The following is a 14,678-nucleotide window of genomic DNA, read 5'->3' on the forward strand; positions in this document are numbered from 1 at the left end:
TAGTAACACTTTCCAGAGTATCTTGTGGATTTCTCGTTATGTTTGAGAGTGCTCTAGGAAGAGGGCTTTGAGTAGGATTTTAAATTTCAGGAAGGAGGTAGTCGTTCTGATGTGGGGGGGATGGAGTTCCAGATCTTGGGTGCATTTCCCGCAAAGGATTTATTTGTGGTTTTGTGTTTCCACGATTTCATTGGGATGAGTAGAAGAGTGTTGGAACTTCTGAGGTTCCTGGACTTGACTGGCCGGCCCTTTTGAGTTTGGCAGCCAGGTATTCTGGTTTACCTGTGTGCAGGGCTTTGTGCGTGAGACATGCTGTTCGGAAGCTGGCTCGTTGTTCAATAGGGAGACACTTAAAATCCTTGAGTGCCCGCGATATGTGGTCGAATTATTTAGTTCCGGTGACCATTCTTGCTGCGGCATTGAAGGTAGTAATCAGGGGACCTAGGTGAGATTTTGCTGTGCCGGTCAGGGCTGCGATTCATAATCAATTCTAGAGAGCACCAGTGCCTGGGTATCCTGTTGAAGATCTTTCGGGGGGAGGAAGGGTTTTATTTTGTATAGAAGTTTCAGATTTAGAAACGCACTTTTGGCGGATTTTGAGATGTTTTCATATCCAATTTGGGGTCAAGGGTAATACCTAGGGATTTCACGGAGTCCGTTGGCGTGAGGGCACCATTGAGGGCTTCGATTTGGGGGTTTTCGGCTTTGTTGGAGATGAGGAGAACCTCTGTTTTCTCTTGGTTGAGTTGAAGGTGGTTCAATGTGAGCCAATGTTGGACCTCTTTGAGCGTGACATTTAGTCTGTGTATGTCTTTAATTGAGGTGGTTTCCAGATAAAGTTGTGTGTCATCCGCATAGAGGTGGAAGGGTATGTTGGAGTTCCTGAGAAGTGTGGTGAGGGGTTCCATGTAAATGTTGAAAAGTTGGGGAGAAAGTACTGACCCTTGTGGAACTCCTCTGTTGACGGGACGGGGATCAGATTCAAAGTTATTGATTTATATTCTTTGCATGCGGTTGTGAAGAAAAGAGTAGAACCAGTTTAGTACTGTCATTTCAATGCCCGCTCTTTCATGGAGGACTTTGAGGAGCAGGGCGTGATCAACTGTATCGAAAGCGACTGATAAGTCTAGGAGAATGAGAAGGCTGCATTGGTCTGAGTCAAGTTACTTGTGTAGATCGTCTATGACATTTAGGATTGCGTTTTGGGTGCTGCATCCCTTTCTGAATCCCGATTGGTGTGGGTATAGGAGCTTGATATTCTCCAGGTGTTGGGTTAGCTGTGGAAGAACACATCTTTCCAGAATTTTGGATAAAAGAGGAGGGTTCGATACAGGTCTAAAGTTGTTCATATCCTCAGTGTCTAGCCCTGGTTTTTTTAGTAGCAGCGTGACTTGCCCTACTTTGAGGGAATCTGGAATGATTACCAAGCTCAGTGAGCTATTGATGATCTTGCACCAAATTGGCGCTAAGGTAAGCTTCAGATCTTTAGCCAGGCTCGTGGGCAGCTGATCTAGGGAGTGGGATGAGGGTTTGGCGGGGGTGATCAGATTGACTATCTCTGCTTCCTGGATGGGGGAGAAGGAGGACCAGTGAATAGGTATGTTCACTGGGGTGCTGTTGTTTATTGCTGGCCTCTTGGTCTCCTTATGAGGGGAGGGGTTTGTGCTGAGAGAGAGATCGATTTTGGCAATTTTATCGTTGAAAAAGCTGGCAAAGTTGTCGCATTGATCTTTGGATGCCACTATGTTGGATGTCATCGGTTTGGATGTTTGGCTCCTAATGATATTAAAGAGTTCTTTGGGGTGGTTTTTTGCATTGTCTAAGGCGGAGCAGAAGAAAGTTGTCTTTTTGTTCGTAATGTGTTTATTGTTGTTTCTGCGTGCTGCCTTGAGTTGATCACGATGGAGGGAGGAGGGATTGTTCCTCCAGATTCTTTCTAAGGTTCTGAGCTGTCTTCTTTCATCATTGATGTTGGTGGTGAACCAGGACCTGGAGGGGGTGCTTCTGGGTATTTTTAGTTTCAGGAGTGCCAGAAGGTGCAAGGTGAGCGTCATGTTGGAGTGGTACAGAGAGGTGAGTTCGGTGGTTGAGAGGTGCTCCGTCGTGCTAGGGAGGAGCGTGCTTAGCCCTTCTAGTTTGTCCCGGGGGACTAGGACTGTGTTCCTGACCCATTTGGGAGGGGCCTGTTTAGGGGGTTGAGTTAAGGCCGGTTGGTTGATATGGAAAAGAATAATGTGGTGGTCTGACCAGTCCACGGGAATGATATTGTCCATAGTGATTGTGTTTCTGTCCGAAATGATTGCGTCAAGGATCGCTCCTCTGTGTGTGTTTCTTTTGAGCAGTGTTGGATCATACCATTGTCTAGCAGGAGGCTGTTGAGAGATTGAATGAGTGGGTTTTTTGTTTCATTCCATCTTAAGTTGAGGTCGCCCAGAATTATACTGTTGGCGTTGCTGAGTGCGCATTGGATGATCAGGTCAGAGAGCTGCGCTCCAAATTCGTTGGAGTTGCCTGGAGGGTGGTACAGGAGATGGCTACGAAGCGATCTGTTCGTGCATGATTTGATGTTGACTGACAGGCATTCAAAGGAGCTATTTAGGCACCAGGAGCTTTCCGAGATGGAGAGCTCACTTTTATGAATGATTGCTATGCTGCCGCCTCTCTGCTCGTGTCTATCTTTGTGGATTATTGAAAACCGGGCGGCACCAGCAAGTCCATGTTGGGGTAGGACAGGGTGTTGAGCCAGGTTTCCGTGATGAAAGCTACATCTAGGTCATGGGAGAGGATGGCTTCTGCCATTTCAGTCGCATGTTCAGAACCAGATATGCTGTTGATGAGCATGCAAATAATGGAGGGTTCTTCTTCAGGCTTCGATTTGCTGAGGTGGACTCTGGGCAGGGAGGTTAGGTGCGCTGGGGTCTAGGGGCTCTACGGGGGGGATGGCCCCTACCCCCTCCAGTAATTACTTGAATCGAGGATTTGGAGGTGGAGATCAGCGGGGGGGACCTATGATAGGGTAAGTGGAATCACTTTCTGTGAGCGAAGTGCGGACTTAGGGTAGGGGTCTGTGGGTAGGTCGTATGATGAGGCGAGTGTGGTCGCTTCCTTAGGGAAGAGGGTGGGTTGTGTTCTTCTAGGTCTGTCTACTCATGTCCCAGTCAAAGTTTTAGTGACTGAAGGACGGGATCTGGGGGGAAGGGTCCGGTTGGGGGGGCGCTGATTGGCTCCTTCTAGGGTGAGATGGGATGGGGAAGCTACGGAATGTTGGGTGGGCCGACGGATTTTCGCTAGGGAGGAGTCAGAATGACATTGTGACTCCCATTAATCAGAAAGGGGGAAGGGGGAAATTGGATAAAATAACAAAGAGAAACAGAAGAGACTGGTCTGGACTCTCTGGTCTTCTGTCTGGTTCTTCAATCTGCTATCAATCAGCCTATCGAAGATTCCTAGGAAAACTAAGCATATGCAAATATAATACGTTTTCTTTCTCTACTCTGCTCTAAGCTTTCTTTAACTCTTACTCCACTACTTAACCTACCCAATGTCCTATGTAGACCTGCCTCTCTTCTTTCACCTGAAGAGTACCTCTTGGGTGGTATTTAAGTTACTTGTTCGTCTTCTCCTGTAAAATATCGGATTCTTATTTTCTGTGATTGGTCTACCTGCCTCAAATTTATTATTTTGATTCACTGACAACCTACCAAATACTTCCTGCACTATGTCTTTATTTCGCCTTCTTGTTTAATTACAATGCTGCTGCGATTGTCTCACTTCTGCAAAATATTAACACGGTTATTACTAGCAACTCCTTCTTCTTTTAACTATTAATTAACTCTTGCTCTCTCTTGTGACCTACCACAGAATAAACGCAGATTGCTGCACAACTCAGGTACCTCGAATGTTATTTACTTGTTCACGTCTTTCATAACTATTATCAAATTACAGTATTTAATCTTTAGCTATTGCGCAAAACTTAGCTTTTCTTTCCGTCGGGTCTGCTCTTACGCGTTGTCTGTCTTCTGACGTCTCTGCTCTCCTCCACACGGAGGGTTACAAGAATGCTGCTTGGTAGATGAACTCCAGAATTGAAGTCCGTCAATGTGCTTCTGTATTCTGCTGCTAAATTACATGCTCTGAAAAAAACTGTCTTTGAAATTATACTTTCTTTGGCCTAAACTTACGAGCGCTTCTAAATACTGACTACCTCAGCTGAATACCTTGGTGAAGTGCGCACTACTACGGTAGCGCGCGCGTCACCTGGAACCTTCTCAGGAGCTGGCAGATCAACTAGACCGCCAACTCCAGCTTCTTAACGGCCATCTTAAGATTCCACAAGTGCCACAAACGGGACCAGGAAGAGCATCTCTTCTTTCCTTTTGGCCAGTAAAGACTCATTTTATGGCAAACTGGTCTGGAATCTGATTCCAAAGTAGTAGGGATCCTGACAGGAGGAGAGGGTTTCGTTCAGGCCTCGAACCAAGGTTTCTAGCGTAGCTTCCAGAATGTTGAGGCATCGCGTCAGATTATTTGTGGGGGTGAGAAGGGGAGGATAGGTGGAGCTATGTCCTGGGGGGGGGAGCTGCACGGTCCTGTCTGAGTTGCACGACATGTTGTTTGAAAAGGGGTTCAGGGGAAGAGGGGGCTCTGTCTCTGGTCTATTGTCCAGCTGCGTTAGGGCTGGTGGGGGGGGCTGTGGCCCAGTTGTGATTGGAAGTAGTGCTCCTTGCTAGGAGGGTGGCTGTGCTCTTGCTGCGTTGGGGCTGGCGGAGGGAGGGGATGTGAATCAGTTGTGATTGGGAGTAGAGCTTCTCTTTGGGAGGATGACTGAGCTCTGGCTGCATTGAGACTGGTGGAGAGGGTGGCTGTGGATCAGTTGTGGTTGGGAGAAGGGCTCCGCTCTGGGAGGCTGGCTGAAATAGATGGGGGGCAGGGTTGGACGGTGGGTGGGACCATAGTTGAGGGGGACAAGGGGTGGGCGGTTTCATTGGACGTCGGGGGATGGGCTCGGGGAGAGGGTGCAGGCGGGGTCTGATGACTTGATGATTGTAGGAGGCTCCCAGGGGGGGTCCTGGTATGGTGTGTGTTGTGAGATGTTGCCTTCTTTAGCGAGGGGAAAAGGGAGTCGAAGAACTGGAGGTTCTCATTTTTTGCCTGTATTAGGATGGTGCCATTCTCGAAAATGGTAATGGAGATGCAGCTGGTAAGGGTCTGGTGTTTTGGGAGAGAGATAGTTAGTTTGCGGCTGTGACTTGTGATAGTGGTTTTGGAGACAAGAAGGTGTGAGTTGAAGATGTTGACCCAAAGGTCGAGCCTGTCGGCGTGGAAGATGAAGTCCATTTTACGCTGCCCTCTAGATGGGCAGTGGTATGTATCTACAACTAGCGTTTCGGGATGTTGCCTGATTACTTTGTGTTTAAAGTGTTTTTTCGCTTTAAAGAAGAGTCTGTGGGGGAAAGTTATAGCGAAGGCGTTCTGACCATGGGGTGTCAGGTAGTTAGGTGAAGGGCGCGGATAGGTGTCCAATTGCAAGGCCGGAGGCATCTTAGCTAGGATGGAAGAGGAGGTGTTCCTCTTGTGAGTTGGGGGGGAGAGTGCCGTGCCGGGGGAGGGAGAGCTGCTAGTCGAGGTGGATGGTGGGGTAATTAGCGGTGAAGTCTCTCTAGGGGAGTGGGCTATTAGCTAGGCGACAAGGGGTCCTCATGTGCAACCCACTTGTGTGAAAGAGGGAGAGTGTTGTGCCGTGGGGGAGCTGATTGGCGGGGTGGAGGGTGGGGGAGTTAGAGGTGAGGTCTGGAGACCCCTCTAGGGGTGGGACGTTGGTGTTCCTAGGGTGATGAAGCCTTAGGCTCCCTCAATTGTGGATGTGTAACAAGATGAGGGTCCCCACTAACCTGGAGTTGCTGGGGCAAAGGGTATCTGTTTTGTGTGGGCAATCCCAGTCTTGCGCAGTACTTCCAGGCCGGGAACTCAGCCGGGCATTTCCTTCCGTGCGTTCTTCCTGGGGGGTTTCATTCAGGAGTGAGGTCTTCTGGTTGAATCAGACAGGGGCACAGACCTCCTTGAGCTATGAGCTGGCAGCTTAGTGGGCGGTCAAGTTGGGGTCAGGCAGCCCCACGATGATCTACGTGAAGATTGCACCAGTTGTGTTCAACCACTTAACCACTTAAGGAGCAGAACAAAGGTTGGTTTATGAAGCTTGTACCCAAGGATGTGAAAGGAATTAAAATGTAAGTTTTCATTTTCTCTTGAATTAACTGACTAAACGCACCAGGGTACTTAAACTAGAGCCCCCTTGACCATAATGTGATGGTCTTTGGGTCATCTCCTTAATTTATGAGCTAGCGTCTTTGTTGGCGGCCATGTTAGGGTCAGGCAGTCCCCTCGCAGTATTGCGAGCTGGGGCTAAGACTCCTCAGGGGGTTTCTTGTTTTTGGCGCCCCTCTAGACCACCGCAGGGGTCATCTCCCCTCGACGAGGTTCTGGTGGTTTTTAAGCCATCTCCATTGTGGGTAGCCTAGTATCTATAGGGTTAGGTCAAGAGGGCGGCCATTTTGAAAGCAGGTAGCACCAGTGCAGCAGTGCGCAACGGTGATCCGTTGCTGCAGTCTACGCTTTAATTGAATAAAGGTCGTGCACCACTACACTGTATCCTGCGTATACTTCTACATCCTCGCATACTTAGCAAGTTGTTCAAGTAGATCCTACAGACTATAGGAAAATTGGCACCCACGTTGTAGTCATCACCAGCAGAATGGACTATGGCAATGCTCTATAAGCCGGGATCAACTAAAAACTCTTCTGCAAACTACAGACCGTTCAGAATGCCGCAGACGGACGTATCCCTGATATCCCACGTCAGGATCACATCATCAAACATCTCCGCGACCTCCACTGGCTCCCCATTGAAAGATGAATAACCTTCAGACTGCTCACACACACCTACAAAGCCCTCCACAACACCGCACCCCAATACCTCAGCATCTGAATCTCATTCAACGCCCCCAAGAGAAACCTCAGATCAGCCGGCCTCGTCTTTTGTTGCCACTACTACAGTATGTTATACTTTTATTTTTAGAATCTGGTAAAGTCTGATAAACGTTACTACATCATTTTTGGACTAAGACCAAATAGTACAGAACCCAACCTCCTTTGCTGCACTTGCACCCCCACAACTCAACAACCCCAAGTAAGAAAATTGATGCTATAATATTTTTACATTTTACTTAAGTGATGTATGTTGTCTACATGGTGGGTGGCGTGCATACACATCAGAATCAATTTGAGTCAGGGAACTGTTTAAATAATATTAAAAGATTGGACTGTTGAGAGTTTAAATAATGAATCTGCTCAGGTATAACAATGGCTGATGTAAGCGCTCTGCTCCAACAGTAAAATGTTTGTCTTTCTGTTTCTCCCTTTTTAATTTAGAACATTCTACCCTCAATGGATGAAGTTAGTAACAGCTGTTTAGCCCAGCTGCCTCTGGCTATATTGGTTGCTGAAGTCCCTCTCATTTGCCTTGTTATAGGCCGTCACCTGTGTCTTGAAATGTATGTCTGCTTCAGGGCCTACAACAACCAGTATGTATGGCACACTAAGGCAGGAGGCTATAAGGCTATATTTTTATCAGTCATGTTGTGCAAATGAGAGCTGTTGGAGATATATTGTGATAATGCACAAGATATGCATATATGCAGAAATATGAATTCTGTTTTTGCACCAAACGTTATACATTGTACTTTGATTATTGACAGGTAACTTTAATATTGGTAAGACACCATACACTCTGTAGAGAAGATGCTTGCAAAACCATTCATTGAAACAATTAGAACCTGATCATCCAGACTCAAACCTACAACAAATGTACATTTTCAAACTTCTAGTACACAAAAGTTGATTGCTCACAGGGAGTACGTCAACAAATTCTCTGTTATGCTTCCACTGCTTGCTGTTTGGTGGTTACATTCTTTGGACTGAAAAAGGAGTAATAGAACAGATGCATTGGTCGGATATAATAAAGAGCAAAAAATACACAAAAAACAAGCATCCTGGGACCGGTTGCGGGGTATTACACCTCATCAGCCAGGCTTACTTGAATCCAGTGACATGGTGAGTCTGGGACAGTGAGCCTGGTTGAAGATGGGGATGCCCCTGAACCGGTCCCAGGATGCTTGTTTCTGCAGCTTGGGCTGGACTGTTCCCATGAGGGGCAGGGTCAAGACCGATTTTGCAAATGGCTGGGTCTAACCTTGGGTGGCATGGTGAGCAATAAAGAGATATATGGATTTATCCCAGATCTCTGGAATGGGGGTGAATGTTTGATTTATTCTGCAATTTGTCCATCGTTTGTGTGTCTTTTGCTTACTTACCCTAACTGCACTGGGTTATGCCTAGACGTGGGTCGATGGATGTCTGTGCCCCTGGATTCAAGTTAGGTCTAACTGATGAGGGGTGATAGCCCAAAACCGTATCCCAGGATGCTTGTTTTCTGGTTTAAGGAGGACCTGTCTTGGCAATTCAGGCTGGACTATTTCCAAGAGGGGCAGGATCAAGACTGATTTGCATATGGCTGGGTCTAAACTGGAGTGGCATGGGGAGTAAAAGAACAACCAATTTACCCAGATCTCTTAACTGGGGTGAATGTTTGATTTGTTCTTCATTGACCCATCATTTTTGTTTCTTTTGGGATAAAATAAAGCAGCAGGAGAATCCATATGGAAAACCTGTTGAGACTGGGAATGGTGGGTGACACACCGGTTGAAGCCCACTTAAGCGATGCATACGGCAAATCAAGAAAGAAGCACAATGAAGCAGTTGATAGGAATAGGCACATACTATCGACAATAATTATTTGAATTAGTTTCTGTGGTGCTTTTGAACTGGCCTTTTGCCAGCATGATGAATCCTAAAGTTACTCAAATCCAGGTTTATTCAGAGGCCCTGTAGATGTAATAGCAAGCATAGACAGTGAAATGCAAGAACATTTAGCCAGTAGCGGTCGGTGGTGGGACTTCTGCCGGGCGGTGACATGGGGTGAGGGGTAGTAAAGTACAGAATATGGCAAAATACAGGTAAGTAAACATATAAATAAATAAAACTGATTTAGTTGCCTGCACTGCATTGCATTTGGCGATGCAGTACGCACAACGTAATTCGTTTATATGTTTACTTACCGGTATTTGGCAGTATTCTATAGTTTACTACCCCCCACCCTGCCCCTCCCCGCCCCACGTCACCGCCCAGCAGCACTCCCACCACCGACCTCTACTGCATTTAGTAAGTGCTCTTATCTCTAAGGACACCTCCAAAATTATACAAAAGGAACTCCTTGAGTGTATGCTAGAGGTTATAAGAAGCTGTATTGTCCAACAGTTGAAAAACACAGACTTTGTGGCTATTCAGGCTGATGACACTACTGATGTGGCCACTAAAACACAGTCCATATTAATCTTTCGGTGCCTTGAGTGGTTCTATGGTTTCACATATTTAAGAGACTGTAGTGCAGAAACCATAGCTTCAGCAATACTACATGCACTGAACTTGATATTCCCAGAGCTGCCTAAGAAACTAAAACTTAATGCACAAAGCAATGAAGGTGCTTCAGTAATGATTGGAATCTTTGGTGGAGTACAAAAAAGAATTAGAGATGTGTACCATAAAAACCATTATGTGCATTGTTATGCCCACCAACCTAATCTTATTATGCAACAAGCAGTAGCAATGATCTAAGAGGTACAAGTTTTCTTTTTGGATGTAAGAGGCATGGCAACTTTCTTCTCACGTTCCCCGAAAATAATGCAAGTACTTCAGGACATTGTGGCCAGAAGGCTTCCAAAGTGATGGCTAACTCATTAGAACTTTCACATAAGTATAATCAACCTAAGATTCCAATATCAGGTTGATCTCGAGAAATGTTTCAACACCATAGAAGCCAATGGCAACTTTCAATCCAAAAGTCAGAATGAGGCTTTGCTAGAACACTACAAGACTGAGAGTTTCAGTGCTTTCTGTTTTTGTTTAACGAAAAAATGCCTCATGTCAACATATTGTACGTCCAGTTACACAAAGAAGATATTGTCTTTGTGCAAAAAGCTACCAGTCAGTTTGTTACCAACAACAACATGAAGAAAGTCATAGAATCCGACAGTTTAGACAGCAGACTGCCAAACGATTCTAGTTTCTCAAACCATAGATAAAACATCAGCATTCTGGTCCCAATTGCAAAGGAGATATGTGACACTATAGTTGTGCATGCAAAGGAATATTTTGAGTTCTTCTACTGCAAAGCAGCCAGTTTTCAAAATATTACACTTTCTTCCATGAGCGAGCACTGAATAAGGCTTTGGAAGCTTATCCTATGCTCAACAAGAGAATCTAAGAACTGAATTAACTGTACGGTATGCAAAGCATGTGTATCGGGAGGCCACTGGTGCCATGCCTTTGCTCGCTTGAATTCAGAAACTATGTGGCAGAGTTACAAGGAACTGACGCATCTATATAGATGTGTCAGTTTCCTTGCCTCACCTTCAAATGTCCTTGCGCCACAATGGAGGCGCTGTATTTACAATACAGTGCACCATGGCGCAAGGAATTACAGATGCGTCAGAAATTCTGATGCATCTGTTGGAGAAAAAATGACGCATTTTTGGGGTTTGTCACAAAAGTGACACAACTCCAGCAATGTGCCAGAAAACATAGGTAGGTCCCATGTAAAATGCCCTACGTCAATCCTTACACCTGGTCTGAGCAGGCGTAGGGATTTTGACGCAGTGAAGGCGTAGAGTGACGCAGAGAAATCTTGTAAATTTCACTGCACCAGTTCTACGTGGCTTTTTGCATTGGAACGCCTACCATGCATACATTATACCTGGCACAGGTATAATGTGATGCAGGGCTTTACAACGTGACGCATCTCCCTAGATCCGTCACGTTGTAAATGGGCCACAACTTTTACGCCGCCGCTACGGCGCAAAAGTGATGCAAGGGACTTGTAAATCTGCCCCTTAATATGGAAAAGTCACTTACAGAGACTGTGGCTTTACTGAAACAGTATGTACAACTCTTATGAGAACAGCAGAGTCAGAACAATGTTTTACGACTTTGAACAGAATCAAAACATTCCTGATGATCACCATGATTGAGGAAGGACTGATGCTTTAGCAATGCAATATAGTCAGAGACCATTTTAAGAGAATGCCAGACTTTAATGTTCAAGTCATTGAGACATTAGCAGCTATTTTGTCTAAAAAAGTGAACAATATGTTAATCCTAACATTTCTTGAATGCTACTAGTTTGTGACCTGCTCAATTGTTCCTAATCTGCTCTACAGATATTGAAGACTCTGAAATCACTGGTGTATGCCAGACTTCAATGTATATTTTACTGCTGGTTGCTCTCAATGAGAATACAGTGCCTTGTAGGTTGCCCTACTACCTTTAAATGTTTATTACTTGCTGTCTCACTGTATCCAGTCCAACAAATCACTTTACATTTTATTTTCTCAGTAGCTTTAATTTCTAAAGGTATATCAATAAATAAAGAAATGTGCTCGAAGTTTTATATGAAGTTCTTTGGTTATACTGAATAAGCCACTACCTACATTATTATCATATGATATCTATTTATTAATGGCACAACTACACTTTCAAAATTATTTTATTAACCATCCTGCTTCTCAAATTCCCTTGAAAATGCACCATTTGCCCATTTTTTTTTCAAAATTTTCCTTGAGACTTAAACCGCCCGAACCCACCATATATTGGATCAGCTGTGCTCACTACGCTTGCGCGCCACAGTGCACTCAGCCACAACTTTTACACTCCACCACTATCAAATGTCACCAGCCTCTACTGCATATAAATGAGGAGCTTACTTTTGGCCTTCATTGTTTCCTTATTGTCGCACACAGAGAAAACTAGGCCACGTAGCAGTTGCTTTATGTCTACCACACTTGGGGTATCATTAGTCCAACACCAGGGGGTCACTCTGGGTGGGGCATCACATCTCTCTTCTATCCTACCTACCCACAGACTGTTCTTTTGTCCTGTAGGGTAAGCAAGAGTGTTAGTGTGTTATGATCTTCATCCCCTTCTAAAGCGAAGTCAGGGGAACATATGTACAAACCCTGTCTACGATTCCGGGATCAACCTACAATGTTTGCTCATGCACAAACCATGCCCTGTGTCTCTGGAGTTTCTGAAGACCGCTACAGTCAGGAAACTCACTTGTCTTAGTTAGAATTATTGTATATGATGCACACTACTCTCCTTAGATTTAAGCCCAACAAAAACATAAATCAGTTATTGTTATGATTTATTCTTATATGTGCCGCACTTACCAGGAGTTTTGGCTGTCGGGGGTAGAGTACCTAGTAGGAGAAAAAATATTGCTTATTACTGCCATTAATTATAAACTCCCATTTTCCCTTTGTGCAAATTTGTAATGTAATTGAGACATTTTTCAGTTAAGGAAGAATAAACATCAAAACAAGATTGTATATGAATCTCGGCAATATGAAAGTGTAGTTATACTTGATCATGATTACTGAGAGTAGTAGACACCTTTATTAAGTCACTTTTGTTTAGAACAGCAGCCTAGACAGAACACCCCACACCCAGTAAAGACCTGTAAATCAGAACACTCTACAAGTAGGATCACGGCTATAGCGATATCCTTCATCAGTACAGTAGAGATCTAAACCAGGGCTGTGACTGCTTAAAGCATTGTATGGTAACATCTAATTCTCTATTTGCTAGAGAAAGGTTATATCAAGAGACTACATGACATAACTGCTCCCACAATATTGGTATAGTAGATTAAATTTTGTTTGGGAGATTTAGCACTTTCTCCACAAGTCCAAATATTTCTCATTCCTTCTGTATTTTGTAATGTATGTCCTATGCCTGCTGTTCTATATTCAGCTGACTGGATTGTTTTTGCTGATATTTGCCAATTATTCAGTATATGGTGGATTAAGTAGTAAGGGCCAGATGTACAAAGCCATTTAGCACTTCTTAATGAGCGGAATCCCTATTTTGCCTGCTAAGAAATGATAAGTGCCCTTTCCAGATGTAAAAAGAACCAAAACCGGTCGCAGTATACGATTTCTACACTGTAGAAATCGCAAATTGCGACAGTGATTTAAGGAATCACAAATAGGGATTATGTTTTCGTTATTCCTAATGCACATGTACAAAGCATTTCCTAGATATAATTTGGGCATTTAGAAAAAGCAATAACCATCAACTTCAAGTGGATGGTAACTATGTGCAAAAAAAGCCATTAAAATGCATATTGTTATTGTAGCATGAAATGCACATATGCCCCCAGGGCACATGTGCACTTTCATGTGAACTAAGAAATTTGGGGTGCCTCCATGGGTGCCTTAAACCCAGACTCATGCTTGGCTTTGCATTTCTTGAATTGCGATTTCCTGTGAGGAAGGATTCTCCCCTTGTGGGATAATTGTTTTGATAGTTTCACCACTCCAGAGGTCAGATCGGCTGGTTTTAGGCCTACTTGCCCTTCGTGGAGACGGAAACCTACTAGGCACCAGGGAGGTATTTTTAAAGGGAAACAACCCGTTTGGGGGCCATATTTATTTTATGATGCCCTCCCCTGAGGGCAGATTGCACATTGTTAGGCCGATCTGCTCCCTGGGATGTTTTTTTGTTCCTTTAAGAGATATTTAAGTGGATTGAGCCTCATGGTGGATGGTAACACTTGAGTTTCCTGGGAATAAGGTTATGTATGTGGTGGGAGCTCTGCTTCTGGAAAATTTTTACTGTCATCTGGTGGTACAATGCCTCCTTTCAGGGGAATATTAGTGTGTTTTGATATTTTGTTACCATGTTTATTTGTGTATCATTTTTTTCAATTTTTGTTTTTGTAAAGCCAATTGTTTCTTTTGTCTTGTTGGTAAATCCTTGTTGCAGGGTGCAGCTTTGGCAGATCTGCAGTTTGTGGAGCTGTGGTTAGTAAGCTATTAATTTCATACTCTTTTCATCTTTTGTGTATCCTTTTATAATTTGCTTTGTTAGCTTTTTGTGTGATTGCCTTTCAAAGTAACATACTGATTTGTGCACGTTGTTTACTGCCTTGTGTGTCAATGTGTTTTCCCTTTCTTTACAGTGAGGCTTCTTTAGTGCTTGCTGTGACTATGCAGAGTAGGTGCAATTGATCCTCATGTGTGCTGTTTCTGGCAAGTGTGTGGTATTGTACGCATTTGTTTTCTTTTGTTTTGATTGACTTATCCTTCTAGATTTTACTGTATCCCAGTAGTTTTAATTTCCACTTGATAAAGCCCCTCTTTGTTTATTACTTATTGTATACAGTGTTGGGTATTCTTCAATTGTTTGTCAAGTTACTTTTCTTTGTAAGGATTATGGCTAACTGCAGGATGACTTCTTAGCAGGTTGTTTGCATGCTTTTCCAGTCTTCTTTTGACCATGATTTTGAGGCTGACTCTGCATCTGAGGCAGAGGTGGAAGGCCAGCATTCTGACAGCAATTTTCTATTAGAGAGGAATTGTCTGATGAGGAAGCCATTCTCAGTGAAGATGGAGTGCCTTTTTTAGAAGAAGACACTGGTGTGCTTAAGGTGTGCCAATAGTACAGCAAGCTACATCTGGATTGCAGCCTGGGGTTGAAGGAAGTCCCATTGGATGTGCTGGACTATT

At 44.3% G+C, this 14,678-nt stretch overlaps 1 protein-coding gene across 7 annotated transcripts in view; it reads right to left on the minus strand.

The window, feature by feature from the left end:
- The window catches only part of LOC144755244 (uncharacterized), a 305,633-nt gene that overhangs the window by 40,421 nt on the left and 250,534 nt on the right, over positions 1–14,678 (minus strand). For all 7 annotated transcript variants that reach the window (XM_078643985.1, XM_078643983.1, XM_078643981.1 and 4 more), the window contains one exon: positions 12,339–12,368. In XM_078643985.1, the coding sequence (XP_078500111.1) occupies positions 12,339–12,368 (30 nt within the window). The remainder of the gene's footprint in view (positions 1–12,338; positions 12,369–14,678) is intronic.

This window comes from Lissotriton helveticus, chromosome 5_1, assembly GCF_964261635.1.
Source record: "Lissotriton helveticus chromosome 5_1, aLisHel1.1, whole genome shotgun sequence".
Lineage (NCBI taxonomy): Eukaryota > Metazoa > Chordata > Amphibia > Caudata > Salamandridae > Lissotriton > Lissotriton helveticus.